This window comes from Drosophila biarmipes, chromosome 2R (genome assembly GCF_025231255.1).
Source record: "Drosophila biarmipes strain raj3 chromosome 2R, RU_DBia_V1.1, whole genome shotgun sequence".
In the NCBI taxonomy this organism is placed as follows: domain Eukaryota; kingdom Metazoa; phylum Arthropoda; class Insecta; order Diptera; family Drosophilidae; genus Drosophila; species Drosophila biarmipes.
This window is the reverse complement of record NC_066615.1, coordinates 9,221,432-9,235,545: the sequence shown is the minus strand read 5'-3', so window position 1 is coordinate 9,235,545 and position 14,114 is coordinate 9,221,432. Positions and strand designations below refer to the sequence as shown.

At 38.8% G+C, this 14,114-nt stretch overlaps 6 protein-coding genes across 9 annotated transcripts; 1 reads left to right on the top strand and 5 right to left on the bottom strand.

Moving 5' to 3' along the window:
- Positions 1-4: 4 nt before the first annotated feature.
- On the bottom strand, positions 5-2,579 carry LOC108026733 (cofilin/actin-depolymerizing factor homolog). The gene is made up of 4 exons (XM_017097846.2): positions 2,416-2,579; positions 577-767; positions 370-475; positions 5-303 (listed from the first exon to the last, which is right to left on the bottom strand). The coding sequence occupies exons 1-4, from the start codon at positions 2,416-2,418 to the stop codon at positions 157-159; spliced, it is 447 nt and encodes a 148-aa protein (XP_016953335.1). The 5' UTR covers positions 2,419-2,579; the 3' UTR covers positions 5-156.
- On the top strand, positions 1,265-13,968 carry LOC108026584 (mucin-5AC). 4 transcript variants are annotated; one of them, XM_050887791.1, is made up of 4 exons: positions 1,265-1,322; positions 12,000-12,061; positions 12,127-12,326; positions 12,379-13,968. In XM_050887791.1, the coding sequence occupies exons 2-4, from the start codon at positions 12,044-12,046 to the stop codon at positions 13,895-13,897; spliced, it is 1,737 nt and encodes a 578-aa protein (XP_050743748.1). In that variant the 5' UTR covers positions 1,265-1,322; positions 12,000-12,043; the 3' UTR covers positions 13,898-13,968. The 4 variants fall into 4 exon arrangements, with proteins under 4 accessions (XP_050743748.1, XP_050743747.1, XP_050743749.1 ...); XM_050887792.1 differs by lacking the exon at positions 1,265-1,322 and adding an exon at positions 11,881-11,941 and having other exon boundaries at positions 12,127-12,197; XM_017097539.3 differs by lacking the exon at positions 1,265-1,322 and adding an exon at positions 11,881-11,941.
- Positions 2,839-4,619, bottom strand: LOC108026537 (gamma-soluble NSF attachment protein). The gene is made up of 6 exons (XM_017097485.2): positions 4,479-4,619; positions 4,339-4,406; positions 3,987-4,102; positions 3,640-3,834; positions 3,159-3,587; positions 2,839-3,020 (listed from the first exon to the last, which is right to left on the bottom strand). Exons 1-6 carry the CDS (start codon positions 4,541-4,543, stop codon positions 2,982-2,984), a joined length of 912 nt encoding a protein of 303 aa, XP_016952974.1. The 5' UTR covers positions 4,544-4,619; the 3' UTR covers positions 2,839-2,981.
- On the bottom strand, positions 4,866-6,909 carry LOC108026489 (uncharacterized). The gene is made up of 10 exons (XM_044091617.2): positions 6,703-6,909; positions 6,288-6,639; positions 6,100-6,236; positions 5,944-6,040; positions 5,699-5,886; positions 5,554-5,636; positions 5,456-5,503; positions 5,307-5,394; positions 5,130-5,251; positions 4,866-5,079 (listed from the first exon to the last, which is right to left on the bottom strand). The coding sequence occupies exons 1-10, from the start codon at positions 6,762-6,764 to the stop codon at positions 4,973-4,975; spliced, it is 1,284 nt and encodes a 427-aa protein (XP_043947552.1). The 5' UTR covers positions 6,765-6,909; the 3' UTR covers positions 4,866-4,972.
- LOC108026490 (uncharacterized) lies at positions 6,971-8,328 on the bottom strand. The gene is made up of 8 exons (XM_017097439.3): positions 8,218-8,328; positions 8,020-8,156; positions 7,869-7,965; positions 7,635-7,816; positions 7,489-7,571; positions 7,392-7,439; positions 7,251-7,335; positions 6,971-7,186 (listed from the first exon to the last, which is right to left on the bottom strand). Exons 1-8 carry the CDS (start codon positions 8,227-8,229, stop codon positions 7,126-7,128), a joined length of 705 nt encoding a protein of 234 aa, XP_016952928.3. The 5' UTR covers positions 8,230-8,328; the 3' UTR covers positions 6,971-7,125.
- Positions 8,401-14,080, bottom strand: LOC108026585 (uncharacterized). The gene is made up of 11 exons (XM_044091618.2): positions 14,062-14,080; positions 11,203-11,597; positions 10,847-11,147; positions 10,646-10,782; positions 10,495-10,591; positions 10,259-10,443; positions 10,113-10,195; positions 10,016-10,063; positions 9,881-9,965; positions 9,747-9,815; positions 8,401-8,449 (listed from the first exon to the last, which is right to left on the bottom strand). The coding sequence occupies exons 2-10, from the start codon at positions 11,241-11,243 to the stop codon at positions 9,755-9,757; spliced, it is 1,038 nt and encodes a 345-aa protein (XP_043947553.1). The 5' UTR covers positions 11,244-11,597; positions 14,062-14,080; the 3' UTR covers positions 8,401-8,449; positions 9,747-9,754.
- Positions 14,081-14,114: the final 34 nt, after the last annotated feature.

The window sequence follows — 14,114 nt, the reverse complement described above, 5'->3', positions numbered from 1 at the left end:
TTGATCAAGTTAAATATTTCATTCTTTATTTCTACTGAAAATACAAATTATGTAGAAAATTCTCATACAAATTGGCGATCTCAACAGGATACGTGTTTCCATCGCTGTTTCATGCATGCCTTGTTTGTTAAATGCAATGCACAGTGCTCGTACAGTTTATTGGCGGTCGGTGGCCCGGAGTTTCTCCTCGACGGCTTCCCGGGAGGCTTCGGAAAGGTCAGTGGCTTGTATGTACTTTTGCACGCCCACCAGCGACTTCTTCAGAGCATCGAAAGAGCTGGAGTACAACATCTTCTTCTTGACCTGAGGGGCGAAATTAGGGAGTGCATTAGCTCCTGGACTTGCATGTACTTGGAGTGCTAGACATACCTTGGCAGTATCGGGACACCATGACATAAGGAACAGCTTTTGCTTCTTTGAACTCTCAGAGGTGCCTTGGCATTGGTGCATGTATTCAAAGTCGAACAATCCGTACCTGTGGAAAGTAGTTACATGTGGAAATGAGTGTTTATTTTTTTTGGAAAGTTAGAAAGGGTGGGGCTTTCTAGACCCTCTTTTTGATTCGTCCCAACTTACCGGCACTCTCCAGGACCGCATTTCTGGATGTCTTCTAGAAACTGATCGTATTCGGCGTTGCGATCTGCCACAGTCTCCACGTCAATCTGCTTCTCATCGCGAATGTAGAAAATAACATAGCGATGTTTTTTGTCCTTCTTTATTTCCTCGTATGTAGTCTTGCAGACATCCGACACAGTTACACCAGAAGCCTATAAAAGGCAAAGAAAAACGGAAATTAATATATATTTTCAATATTCTAAGCGCGCGAAACTGTCACCGGCAGATGTACTCATGTGTATAGTTTACAGGGTGTTCTACATTTCCTGTGCCGGTTTTTTATAAACCTAAAACATTTCAATTTTAATAACTTTTCAAAACAACTTCATATTAAAAGATTTTCGACTTAAAATATGGTTTATAGTTGACTGGAAATATTTATGATGAATTGTAAATATTCAACTTAATGCAAACTAAAAATTCGGGAGTGGTGATTCATGGTTAAGTTATAATCGAAATACTACTTATAATACAATGATCTCCGTCTTTTACCACTGGTAAATGACTTTTTAATTTATTTTAAACTTTTTTATTTCAAAACTCGAGTGCGACATGGTGCACTGGGCACCCTGTTCCTAACTGACGTAGACTTGCGCGTGTGTGGGTAACTGCAGACATAACTGCCCACCTTCAGCTGACAGTATAGCCGTCTCTTTCCCGCCTCGCAAATTTTATTTCTTTGATTGCCGGCAATAACAAACATTAAGGTAAATAATTTATGCTGCCTATTGCCTTTGCTACCGCAGAACTTTTACCGGTTAAATGGGCTGGCGGCATGTGGCCACCAATCGGCTGGGAGTGGTGGGCGTGGCACCATTAACAGCTCGTATTCTCTTCTTTCTTGTTTCCCGGCGCTCAAAAAGTTCAAGGGTAAGTTCACAAGTGCCGGCAAGCTTAGGGGTGAGAGCAAGCCGAGAAAAGGCAGAAGGAAAATGGGAAGGGGCAGTCTGATTGTATTCCCCACATTTTCCCCCACAGGATGGGAGAAGAAAATGCCCGATTTTCCATAATATTTGGGGGGGAAAATGCGGACAAAATCGAATGTATCATACATACAGACGTCTGCAACACACACACACAGCCAGATGGCATACATGTGTACATACATACGCTAGGCGCAAGGAAACGATCACACCTTAAATATGTATGCCTGGATATATATTTTTGTACATATTTCTGTATGGTAATATAGTTTTACATACACACATTTTGCGTCTGCGAGAAATAAGCATTAAGCATTGCCCCGCAGATACATACAAACGTACGTACATAATTATAGCCATCGAAATATAAAAAAGCGGTATACCCACACACACCCAAGTGTGTAAAAATAAATACATATAGACATTAAAATAGAAATGTGTGTGTGCATTTCTCTTTCCAACTTTTTAATTTTTAACCGCTCCATTTTTCCAGCTGCCACTTTGGAGCATTCTTCTGCGATTGCTCTTCGCGAATTTACCATTAACGAGTGTGAGAGTATGAAACACTTCAATAAATGAGTAATATCCGCCTGCTACCAATGACTAATTTGGTATATACGTATACGCACACATTCATGACCATGTATATGCCCGAATATGGCCAACGTACATATCGGCAAAAAAAAGTTGAAATATACGTATGATTGGTATATATACACACTTATCTGAATGTATGTATATACAGATTTCAAAGGAGATGCTTATATGATTCATCGAATCGAAGGCACTTATTCGCACTCCCACTCGCCTCCAGCGGCAAATTCTAGCCGCATGCTTTTCCCACCTGAATCTGAACGAGAGTCTCTAGGGTACGTACCATTTTTCCTGTAGTTTTTTACTTTCACAATTTTCAAATTGCTTGCCGAGTATATATTACAAATACTGTTTAACCTTCCGCCTTCTTTCACGAACAACCGGACGAATCAATTTGGTCGGTTATTTCGCATAGGTTAGAGTTGCCAGGCCCTTGCAAATATCAACATGCGTCGTGACGCGTCATGAAGGTTTCTTCTCTGTTTGAAACGGTGGAATGACACAGAGTTTTTATTATGGAACAATTTTATTTATTTTTTAGAAATCAGATACAATTAATATTCAATGTGGTGCATTAAATTTCTCTAAGTTTTTTTTTGCTCTATCAAATTTGCTTTATTACTGCACTTTTTTACTGCACTATAACAATGGGATAACGTATCCATAATTAACAAACGCGTTTTCCCATTATTGAAACGACATAGAATAACTTGTATAATTTATTTAATTCTTAAGATATTTAGTACAACGATTGCGATGAAATTTTTATTCAACAGTTTAATTATTAAAAGCGTTATTATTAACGGTATATATTTATTGACTAAGAAGCTGACGAAAAACTTTAATGATTTAGCATAGACCCCCTTCGTCCTCGGCGTCATTGGTTTCCTAAAAGAAGAAAAAGTTATTCTGCTGCTTTCTTATTTCACTTATCGATAATTTTAGAACTAGATAGATATTTAGAATTTGTTATCGGAAACGAAACACATTATTTTGAATTTGCCATAGTAAAAAAGTACTACTTACAACAGGAGCAGTATCGCTGGTTTTCTTCTCCAGCTGTATTCCCTGAGGTAATGGAATGTTTTTGGAAAGAATTGCATATTCAACATCCATATGTCGGATAAATGGAGATGCCAGCATTCTGGCAGCCAACTCCGGGTCCTCGTCATCGAAGGCTTGCAATAGTGTTTGCAATGTGGACACTTCTTCTGGCTCACAACAATTTCCCCATTCTCTGAACGTCTTCTCGGCTTCCACCGAATCGCCGCGTGCTAATTGTACCATTACCAAGGCCACAACTAGTCGGCCGATTTGTCCATACGATTCAGTTTGCTGATTAAGGCTTATTTCCTTTTTGAGCGCGTTTGTGGCCTCTTCGTACCTTCCAAGTTTCACCAGTATTCTTGATACTTTCGATGCATATTCAGCAGCTTGACGGACGGAATCCTCAATCTGCCAGGTATGAATATTAAGTAAATAATTTATGACATCGATAAGTACTCACCATTATAACTTCCAGAGCGTGTTGGTAGAATCTCAATGCCATGTCAGGGTGCTTGGATTCCGTCAATTTTGCGGCCTTATCCAATGCGGACGCCGCTGCTTCTGGAGAGCCATGCTGTTGATACAAGTTAGCAGACTTGTTGGCGTACTCCTCAACTTCGTGTAGTTTGTCGGCGTCCTTAGACAGCAGAATTATCTGAAAGATACGTAGGTTTTTTGGATATAAATAGGGGTACTACACGGTTAGACAGAATAAATTGCAAACAAAAAATTTGAATTTGTCTATACATATTGGAAATGGTTATAGGCGTATTTTTTGTCATTTATTTATTATTTATTTTTGCTGACCTGCTCGTATGCCTTTGCAGCATGGAACCAGGACTTGTTGTTCTTGTAACAGTCGATGGCCTTCAGAAAGCATTCCTTGCTTTTATCATAGCTCTTGGCTATTCGATAGGCAGTGGCTAGAAATGTAATTTTATATAAGTTTTGGTATATGATATAACTGATATTTGGCATATATATAACACTCGCTTTAACAAGCTTTCTAGTAGATATGTGTATACCCAAACCCCGTAGACGATTATGTATGTGTGTATCTCCAAGTATAATAAGTTTAATGGAAATGTTAGGGAGTACATACAAGTTTGGAGGTGTTTCTTTTAAAGAATGTTAGGCACACCCAGTTTATAATACTCACCCGCCTTGGAATACTCATCCGCAGCACTATCGTAGTCAGGTACCCATTTCAACATAGACAGTTTCAAGCTGAAGAGATTAGAGGTTGCATATGGGATTCATCCATGAGTGGGGGATATATTTTTAAAATTTTAAAGGTACCTCTTCTCGGCCTGCTTTACCAGGTCCTCCGCTTCCGCAATCTTTTTGGCAGCAACTCCAGACATTTTCAACAACTTTTGTTTTGTAGGAAAAATCAATTATTGTTTACGTTTTGAAAATAGTGTGACCGGAGGCGACAAGTGGAAAAAGCTTACAGAAATGATTTTAAAATAGCGGCACACAAAAAATTACAAATGCTTTCTTTTTCTAACTTTAATCTTAAGGAATTATATCTAAAAGCGTCAGTTTTGGCAGTGAAATAGTTTCAAACCTTTTTCATTTATTAATTTTTTCCCATCTTCTTTATTCTTTCGGGTTTGAACTTTTCATTTAATTTAATTCATTTTTATATTTTCCTAATTCTGAGAAATCTTTACAAAATTTAGATAAATTTTTCTTTGCCAAATGCAATTATTTTATTTTATTTAATTAATGAAATTCAAAAAAAATGTGCAAGCCGCTGCGAAGTTGAAAGCTGAAGAGTATTAACGATCTTAACCTAAAAGCATAATTTTAATTTTTTTGACAAAGTATGAGACAATTTCCAAGATGTTAAGTAAAGATGCCCCGAAGAAGAGTCCTATTACACTGCCAATTCCAACTGAAAAGATAGGTCTTTAAATTAGGGGTGAGGTATTCCCAAAACCCTACCTATTAGATCCAGCTTGGTCTGGGTGACTGCTCTGAAGTACCTCGCGGTGGGTGGAGATGCTATTTGTACTTCGACCACGAACCCCTCGTCTTCGGGTAGTGTACTTTTTCCATCTAGGGACCTTAAAGTGTGGGTATTAGGAATAATAACAATAAACTAAGCTACCGATCGCTTACCCGACCAGGCTAATTTGTTGTTCCATGCAGGATGGCAAGCAAGCCATATTGGCTCCCACGTAGCTCTTCACTTTTTCGGCCAGTCTTCCTGAAGAACATGATAATATGATGGAAACACTTTCATTACCATTCGAACAAGTTTTAGTTACCATGCTCCAAGCAGGATACGTTGGTCACTCCGCAATAGTTCTTGGAAGCTACACAGCTAAAACGGTTATTGAGTGCTAAATGCAAGTGGCTTACTTACTTTGATCCTTGTGACTGAATAGAGTGCAGTTGCAGAGCTCCATCTCGATTTTAGTTCGGATGAGAGACATGCATATCGAGAAACTGCGGAATCGTACGTGAAACGTGAAGGATTGCACTTGGAAAAGTGCCTCATCGAAACCTACCTGTAGGGAAGTCCCTCAATGGCACTTTCAGTTGGAAATTTGCAAAGCCTTTGGGAAATGGGCTCCTCAATGACATTGTCCTGGTTGTGAATCTCCTCGACATTGAAGGCATGTATCGAAGCATCTGTGGAAACTGCATAGCTCACGGCATTAAAATAGGGCAGATCCTCAGGACTGTTCACGAATAACTGAAATGAATTCGGCTAAAATGTGACCCAAGTAACCACCAACTTTAGGATGCTTACTTCATACGCATAAATGAGGCCACTTTTCAAAACCAATCGTAGATTCCGGTATTTGTCCAGGGAGGAATATCGCAAAGGCATGTCTTCGGTACTGTCACTAAGGGAATTTTAGGCAGTATCAAATTGAGCACATTGTTTATGGCTAGTTAAACTTACTAGTCCATAAGATTGTTAGCAAGGAAGCAGTAACCCATTTCCAGCTCATGAAACTTGAATATTTTGTGGCAGTCCGGTTCTAGTTTTTCCGCAAAGTAGATTTTGTCAAAGAACGTCGAGCAATTTTTGGGGAATAACTACAGCCGAAACAGTTTAAAAACTATTTGAAAACACAATCCATTCGGTACCTCTCTTCTCATGTCTAAGATATCAACTCCACACGAAGAGTTCAGATCTGGGCAATACTCGGGCTTGATGTACAAGTTGTTAGGGGTTATAAAGAGGTAGTCGTACACAGTCCTTATGTAGGTGTAGGGTTGCTTTTGGCCGGGAAAACGTCGTTTAACAGCCTCTGTGAACTCTTTGTTTATCCGACTTTTCGACAGGCAGATCCCAATCGATGGGAAGGTGTTCGTCCAACGACTGTAAGCAGTGGAGACCCCAATACTCGTGGAGTCCGTTTCATATCTGTTCTTCAAAAGAATGAATATGGTAACCATGTTCCAGCCAGAAACCAGGATCACAAATATCCAGAATAATCTGCATCGATTTTTTCAAGTTTTTTATGAGCTTAAAGACAATATTTTTATTCTTGACCTTTACCTTTTATTGCTAACAAGAAATATTAAGAAATTGATAAAAGCCCTGGCTGCTTTTCCCGACATTGTGCTCCGTTTTGATCAGGTCCTTTCACAATTACTTAAATATATGCATTCGGAGCGCAGGGAAAACATTTGGTATATAACTTAATATATTTGTTTCGCAATGCAGCACGCAAATAACGATTCATAACCCATCCTTTAATTGAAACCAAATGTGCACGCGAGCTTTTAGCGCATATGAGATTGGTTAGAAGATAAGAAAAACACAGTTTTAATTACAATTTTATATGTATTAAGTATTTAACATGACGAATTTAAAACGCAGAATACATTTTTGATCAATAGCAGATCCAGTGTCAAAGGGAAAGCTACAAAATATGACCGAAAGACCGGTAAAAAAAGGAGTTAATTGTTACCATAATAACTAGCTTCGAGATTTTAATACAATCTCCACCACATAGCCTTCCTGATCCATTTCTTTACTTCTATAAGTTTTGGTAGTTGAGTTAAAAAGTGATACAAATCAATTTAGTTAATTTGATTGCTTACCCGATACGTTTAACCCTTTGATGCACGCAGGATGGCAAGCAAGTTCTGTCTGTGGCAATATTTTCCCCAACTTCCACTTTGAATTCTATTAAAAGGGTGATAGTATAATCATTTTGCCACTCAAAGTAAGATATTAATCACCTTCATACAAGCAGATCAGTCCCTGCATTCCGCAAAAGTTCCTTGAACCTAAGAAAAATACGCTACAGAGTACTGTAGATTAAAGTAGCCAACTTACTTTGATCTTGATAGCTGAATACAGAGCAATTACATTTATCCATCCCTAATTCACTGAAGCGATTACCCACACACGAGGAATGACTTCGGAAAAGTTAGTAAAAAACAAGGACTTAGTAGATATAATCTTTAGATGACACTACCCACCTGTAAGGAATTCCCTCGATGGTATGTTCACTTGGAAATCTACACTTCCGTTGAGAGACTGGTTCGCTGATCGATTTGCGTTCAGAATTCTCCTCGACTTCGTACATTCGCTTGAAATGCCCATAGATCTCGGTTCCAGAACTACCAAAATTCGGTACATCCTCATTGCTTAGAACATACAACTAAAAAAATAAAAATGTAGTCCTCGAGATTTCGTATATATCGGGATTTTACTTCATAGTTGTATAGTCCGGGTCGGTTAAAGACCAGTTGGAGACTCAGGTATTTGTCCAACGAGGAGTATTGCAAAGGCATTTTTTCGGTACTGTCACTGAGGGAATTCAAAGTGAACTTATTGTACATGAAGAAGTAATGTGAGACTTACTAGTCCATATAATTGTTGGCTAGAAAGCAGTTGCCCAATTCCAGTTCATGAAACTTGAATATTTCTTCGCAGTCGGGAAGCACTTGCTCACCAAAGTCAATTTTTTCAAAAATATCTGTGCACTTCCTGGGAAGTAGCTATTTAAAAAATGGTAAAGTATAATTTAGAGTCAACTTATTAGACATAGCATTTTAATACCTCCCTTCTCATGTCCAAAATATCGACACCACATGTGGAATTTCGTCCTTCACAAATCCCACTACAGTAAGTATCTTTAGGGCTTACAAAAAGGTACTGTTCTAGAGTTTTTATAAAACTTCGTGGTAGTTTTTCTCCGGGAAAACGTCCTTCCGCGGCGTCCCTTACTGCATTTAGTGAACGGCCCTTTGTCAGACATATTGCCACTGATGGAAAAGTCTTTGTCACTGGGCTGCTGGTACAATCCGCATCATTTATACTCATTAGAAAAATGGTCGCAAATACACAAAACAATCTGAAGGATTAGGAATCATTACATTTTTCGTTCGACATTATTAACAAAATAAGACGATGCCAACGACTATTAAATACCACTTACTTAGCTAGCATACACAATTGCGCATTATCTGCATATAACTTGATTTTTTTAAATCTCAAAAATTTTAGCGCTATACAGAATTCAGAGAGGGCGTGAGGGCGTGGCACTCAAGAATCTGCATGCCAAGTCCCAACTTTCTAACTTTTATTGTATTCGGCGATGTCAGCGTTTATACGGACGGACAGACAAACGGACACACAGACGGACAGACACACGGACATGGCTAGATCGACTTGGTTATTAATCCTGTTTTCTCTTCTGGAGTCAGAAACGATTTCTTCTCCCTGTTACTTACTTTCCGAAGAGTCTTGTACAAGCTGTACTATTACCTTTTATTTTTAAAGAACGCCTTGACTGCTTTTTCCGACATTCTGTTTGGTATTGCTACCAGTATCATATTACCTTCGTTTATATAGAGTTATTTAACATTTAGTGAACAATTATAGTTAACCAGGAATGCTATTATTAAGTAAATAATTATCATTTATCAAACACGAAATCTGTTCGATTTATAAAGTGTTTTTTTATCCGACTTTCGACTGGCTGTTCATATATGTTACTAAAACCAATTAATAAAAACCAATTCATTTTTAAATATTTTTAATGAGACGTCAAAAATAAAAAAAAATATGATTTCATAATTTATGGACAGACTCCTTGTTATTAAAAGCTCGTATCCGTATTGACGGGAAAAACTTTGCAGCGGTGTATATCATTCAGTTTTCCCATTAGTCCATGACTTAGTCTCGTATGTATGGCCCGTCCGAATTTTTTAAGCGTATTCCGATCAGCTTAACATTTTAACCTAACTTTTATCACTTCTTTAATGTAAAAGCTGAGTACCGGGTATCTAATAGTCGAGACACTCAACTATAGCGCTCTCCGTTGTTTTTTATTGGAAACCAAAATATGCGCCAGGGATTTCGATGCATGCACAAGATTTGTTCAAAAAAAGGAAAAACGTTTTCAAATAAAAATTTGAAAATATATTTTTTTATATTTTATATACACACGTCAATGCAAACTTTAAGACGCCGAGTACAAGGTTAATAAAAAAAAGTGAGTGAAATTAAAGAATCTTTTGATTCCAGTGTCAAAGAGAAAGAAGCAATACAAGACTTGAACCGGTTACAGCAGTATTTAAACATACCATAATAACTAGTTTCGGGATTCTAATTTTATTTCGACCACAAACCCAAACAGATCGTACTCCTCGTCGCTATAAGTATTGGTAGATTTCGATTAAATGTAATATAATATCTGTTTCATTTGTTTATCGCCTACCCGATGTGTTTAACATTTTGATGCACGCACGATGGTAGACAAGTCCTGTCAGCTGCAATATGTTCTCCAACTTCCACTTTCATTTCTATTAAAAGTGTATTTGTATAATAATTTTACCACTCGTAGCTTACCCACCTTCATACAAGCAGATCAGTCCCTGCGTTCCGCAAAAGTTCCTTGAACCTAAGAAAAATACGCTACAGAGTACTGTAGATTAAAGTAGCCAACTTACTTTGATCTTGATAGCTGAATACAGAGCAATTACATTTATCCATCCCTAATTCACTGAAGCGATTACCCACACACGAGGAATGACTTCGGAAAAGTTAGTAAAAAACAAGGACTTAGTAGATATAATCTTTAGATGACACTACCCACCTGTAAGGAATTCCCTCGATGGTATGTTCACTTGGAAGTCTACACTTGCGTTGAGAGACTGGTTCGCTGATCGATTTGCGTTCAGGACTTTCCTCGACTTCGAAAATTTGTTTGGTATGCTGAGAGGTAACCGGGTGGCCTGAACTAGCAAAATTCGGTACATCCTCATTGCTTAGAACGTGCAACTAAAAATCGAAAAAAATAAGTACCGGGGATCGTCTATTCTGGACTCTTACTTCATAGTTGTATAGTTTTGGGCGCTTAAAGTCCAATTTTAGACTCCGGTGTTCGTCCAACGAAGAGTATTGCAAGGGCATTTTTTCGGTACTGTCACTGAGGGAATTTAAAGTGAACTTATTGTACAAGAAGAAGTTATGTGAGACTCACTAGTCCATATAATTGTTGGCTAGAAAGCAGTTGCCCAGTTCCAGTTCATGAAACTTGAATATTTCTTCGCAATCGGGAATGGTTTGTTCACCAAAGGAGATTTTGTCAAAAATCGCTTTGCAGTTTCTGGGAAGTAGCTATGGAAAGTAACATGGTGAATCATATTCTAAAGATAACTAATGACAGAAATCATTTCAATACCTCCCTCCTCAAGTCTAAAATATCGACTCCACACGTGGAGTTTCGTCCTTGACAATACTGAAACCCTCCGCTGTATAAGTCGTTAGGGTTTACAAAAAGATAATCTTTTAGCACTCTTATAAAGGAGCCTGGTAGTTTTTCTCCGGGAAAACGTCTTTGGGCTGCGTGCCTAACTTCATCCAATGAACGACCCTTTGTCAGACATATTGCCACTGACGGAAAAGCGTTTGTCCCTCCGCCACTGGTACAATCCGCACCATTTAAATTCATTAGAAAAATTGTCACAAATGTGAAAAATAATCTGAAAGTTAGGAATCATTAAGTTAAGTTTTTCGTTCAACGTTAAAAAATATTACCTTTTAATTGCGATGAAAGCTTTGACTGCTTGGCCCGACATTTTGATCTGTATTGCTGTTAGTATAATGTTCCTTTATTTATACAGGGTTTTAAACATTGAGTGACGATAATAATTGGCCAGAAATGCAACCCTTTTGTAAATAATTACATTAATTCGGCACGCTTTTTAAACGATTCTTAATCGAAATGTTGATGCATGCAATGTGTAAACACATTAATGGGTATCAACAAGTTCTCCACCCCATCTCCGCCCATCTGATATAGTGAAGATACCCCTTGAAAGTGTGTTAACTGCTTGGCTGCAACAATTATAGCAGAGAAGATGAGCTTGTCCAAGCGTTGATTTTTATGCACCACAGCACACACGCTAGCACTCAGACGCAGCATCTGAAAACTATCCAAGCAAAGATCATTCATAAGTAGTCTTAGGGCGAGATAAAAGTACAGCATTGGATATTTTTAGGGCCCTTTACTTAGGGGACCCTAGATAGAAAGACAAAAATTAGCCATATAAACCGAATAAATCTTAGTGCAATGATACATTCTTAATAAAGTGAATGATCTGCAAAGTGGCTATCCTCCTCTTGAGTCTGCCCACACATTGATTTCCAAGGAGGGAGCAAGTAATTTGGATGAAAACCCAATGCTAGTAGTCTTTAGTTGTCTGCAGAGAACAGCATTCGCATAAAATGTTGGGGAAAGTGAAAAATCGAGTTATTGTCATTTACATGACAATAGGTATGAGGGACAGAGTCCAACATGAGCCCTTACATAATTGTTTTTTCCATTCCCCCAGGACTGTTTTATATACTGCTCAATATTAAAGCATCTTCCACCTACATGAGGCCGAAACGACAGGTAATTATTCAAACTGGATGCTCACAGAAGAAAAGCGAAAGTGTGCAACGTCATTCGACTTACAGATGTGGTCGATGGATCATCCGGGAATGGTTTTGTACAGACAGCATCCAAATGCTATGCGCAAGTTTTATTGGTACGGCAACAGAACCCCTATTTTGGTTGGGAAAATGCGGCTGAAAAACTATATGCGGAGCATGCAGATGCTACCAAGATATGTGCACCCACATGTTCCGTACCACGAAGCCTATGCCAACTCAAAGAGGTTTGTTATGGGTTTTGTACAGATGCGATCACTTTTTCTATGGATATTTCAGGAGCGTCTTCAGGGACTTGAACAACGTTCATGGCTTCAGAACCACGTCCACTCCTTCTACCACCACCACCGTGGATTATGTGGCAGCCCCTGTCAACACAATTGAGTATAGTTCGGGGCCCGTAAGCCCTCCAGTGGATTTCAGTATAGCTCCCGTAAACGCTTTCGTGCCCCTAGCTGCGGGAACAGTGTCAAAGGCAGAACGCCTGATGGGCGTTATGAGTCCGTGGAATCATTCCGACTACTCCGACGAAAGCTGGAAAAATTGCCCAGGAAACTGCTTTAAAAACTCGTTCCCGGACTACCCAAAAGACCAATATAGCTCCCACAGCATGCCCAGTGAACAGCCAGTGACCACGACAACTGCATTGCCGTACTTTAATTATGTTGCTCACACCTACTTTACCCTGGACGACGTAATTCTACCCCATTCCGCATCGAAATTCACTAAAACTCCAACAGAGGAACAACAATTTCGACCAAGTCACGCAGAATTCACTACTGAAACTCCTCAAGGGCTTTTCACAGAACGATTACAGCGCACCACGCAGCCCCTTGCAACTAGCACTGCAACCACCACTGAATTTACACCAGCTAAAACAACCTTTTTCGATTTCGAATATAGCACCAGACCGATTTGGTTTAGTTCGACAACCTCAACTACTACCACTACCGAGCCTGCACCTACGGTTTCTCAGAAACCTCAAATTTGGACAACACCACAACCGACTCAAAGTATCTTTACCACAGCGAGTACTACAACACAATCCTACAAACATAGACTAAAATCGCTGAAAGCCACCAAAAACTTCTCGTCGAACATTGAAACTAAACTGAAATTGCTGAAGCTTCATCTTAAAAATTTAGTTACGACCAGAGAAACTCCTAGAAACATTCAAAATCTTACCACATCGGCTGTTATCGAAAGTAGTACCACATTACCGGATGCCATTACTAGTACACCCACTACCCCTACAAGAAGAACAAATGTGAACAGAAAATTGAGAAAACTACGAGTGCTGGCATCGACTAAAAAGGTTCCGGTTCAAACATCTAGGAATTCTACGAACTCCAATAAAACCAAAGTGGAATATAAAAAGTCAAAGCGAATTTATCAAAGGCGCAAACACTTAAACTCCACCGCAGCGCCAGTACCAACGATGAACACAACAATCGTATCGATTGACAACGAATCGATAAACAAGTTTAAACGCCGAACAACGGCAAGCACGCAAAAATCAACAGTTATTGATGAAAATGTAATCGTGCGAAACTCGACGAAAGCTAATCGTCACACAGCTGCAAAATCTCGCGCCGACGGAGTCCCAGAAGAAAAATCGCAACTAGTCACAGAATCGGCAATAATGACCATTTCCAGCGGCACGCTAAGAATGAGGCAGCCGGTAATTCAATTAAAGTCAAAGCAGCACAGCACCAGAAAAATAAAACATTTGGAAAACGATAACTTCATTCCATCCCTGCCTATCGAGGTGTATTTTAAAAAAGTAAATCAGCAGTAAACGCCGACAGTCTGAGAGTCATTCATATAACATGTGAAAATAAACAGAGGAATATTAAATATTATTTATAATTACAGAGACATTATTAAGCACCAATAAAATATGTGTTTTATTTTGAAAACTGATACATTAACTAGCGAAAAAAAAGTACAATTTACGCTTACTGTTTGTTTATGTTTTTTGCTGATCCGTTGGCAGCCCCTACGGTTTTGCAAAA

Coding starts and splice junctions, on each gene's coding strand:
- LOC108026489 (XM_044091617.2), bottom strand. CDS start 6,764: ATGTCGGGAAAAGCAGCCAGGGCTTTTATCAATTTCTTAATATTTCTT. Junction 6,640..6,702: donor TTTCTTGTTAGCAATAAAAG/GTAAAGGTCAAG, acceptor AAATCGATGCAG/ATTATTCTGGATATTTGTGA. Junction 6,237..6,287: donor TCTTAGACATGAGAAGAGAG/GTACCGAATGGA, acceptor TTTCGGCTGTAG/TTATTCCCCAAAAATTGCTC.
- LOC108026585 (XM_044091618.2), bottom strand. CDS start 11,243: ATGTCGGGCCAAGCAGTCAAAGCTTTCATCGCAATTAAAAG. Junction 10,196..10,258: donor ATCGAGGGAATTCCTTACAG/GTGGGTAGTGTC, acceptor ACTTTTCCGAAG/TCATTCCTCGTGTGTGGGTA. Junction 9,966..10,015: donor ACTGATCTGCTTGTATGAAG/GTGGGTAAGCTA, acceptor CACTTTTAATAG/AAATGAAAGTGGAAGTTGGA.
- LOC108026537 (XM_017097485.2), bottom strand. CDS start 4,543: ATGTCTGGAGTTGCTGCCAAAAAGATTGCGGAAGCGGAGGACCTGGTA. Junction 4,103..4,338: donor GGATGAGTATTCCAAGGCGG/GTGAGTATTATA, acceptor TTACATTTCTAG/CCACTGCCTATCGAATAGCC. Junction 3,021..3,158: donor CCAGCGATACTGCTCCTGTT/GTAAGTAGTACT, acceptor TTCTTCTTTTAG/GAAACCAATGACGCCGAGGA.
- LOC108026733 (XM_017097846.2), bottom strand. Junction 476..576: donor TGCGGTCCTGGAGAGTGCCG/GTAAGTTGGGAC, acceptor TACTTTCCACAG/GTACGGATTGTTCGACTTTG. Junction 304..369: donor GGTGTCCCGATACTGCCAAG/GTATGTCTAGCA, acceptor TTCGCCCCTCAG/GTCAAGAAGAAGATGTTGTA.
- LOC108026490 (XM_017097439.3), bottom strand. Junction 7,572..7,634: donor ATCGAGGGAATTCCTTACAG/GTGGGTAGTGTC, acceptor ACTTTTCCGAAG/TCATTCCTCGTGTGTGGGTA. Junction 7,336..7,391: donor ACTGATCTGCTTGTATGAAG/GTGATTAATATC, acceptor CCCTTTTAATAG/AATTCAAAGTGGAAGTTGGG.
- LOC108026584 (XM_017097539.3), top strand. CDS start 11,893: ATGTTGGGGAAAGTGAAAAATCGAGTTATTGTCATTTACATGACAATA. Junction 11,942..11,999: donor TGTCATTTACATGACAATAG/GTATGAGGGACA, acceptor CCATTCCCCCAG/GACTGTTTTATATACTGCTC. Junction 12,062..12,126: donor ACATGAGGCCGAAACGACAG/GTAATTATTCAA, acceptor TTCGACTTACAG/ATGTGGTCGATGGATCATCC.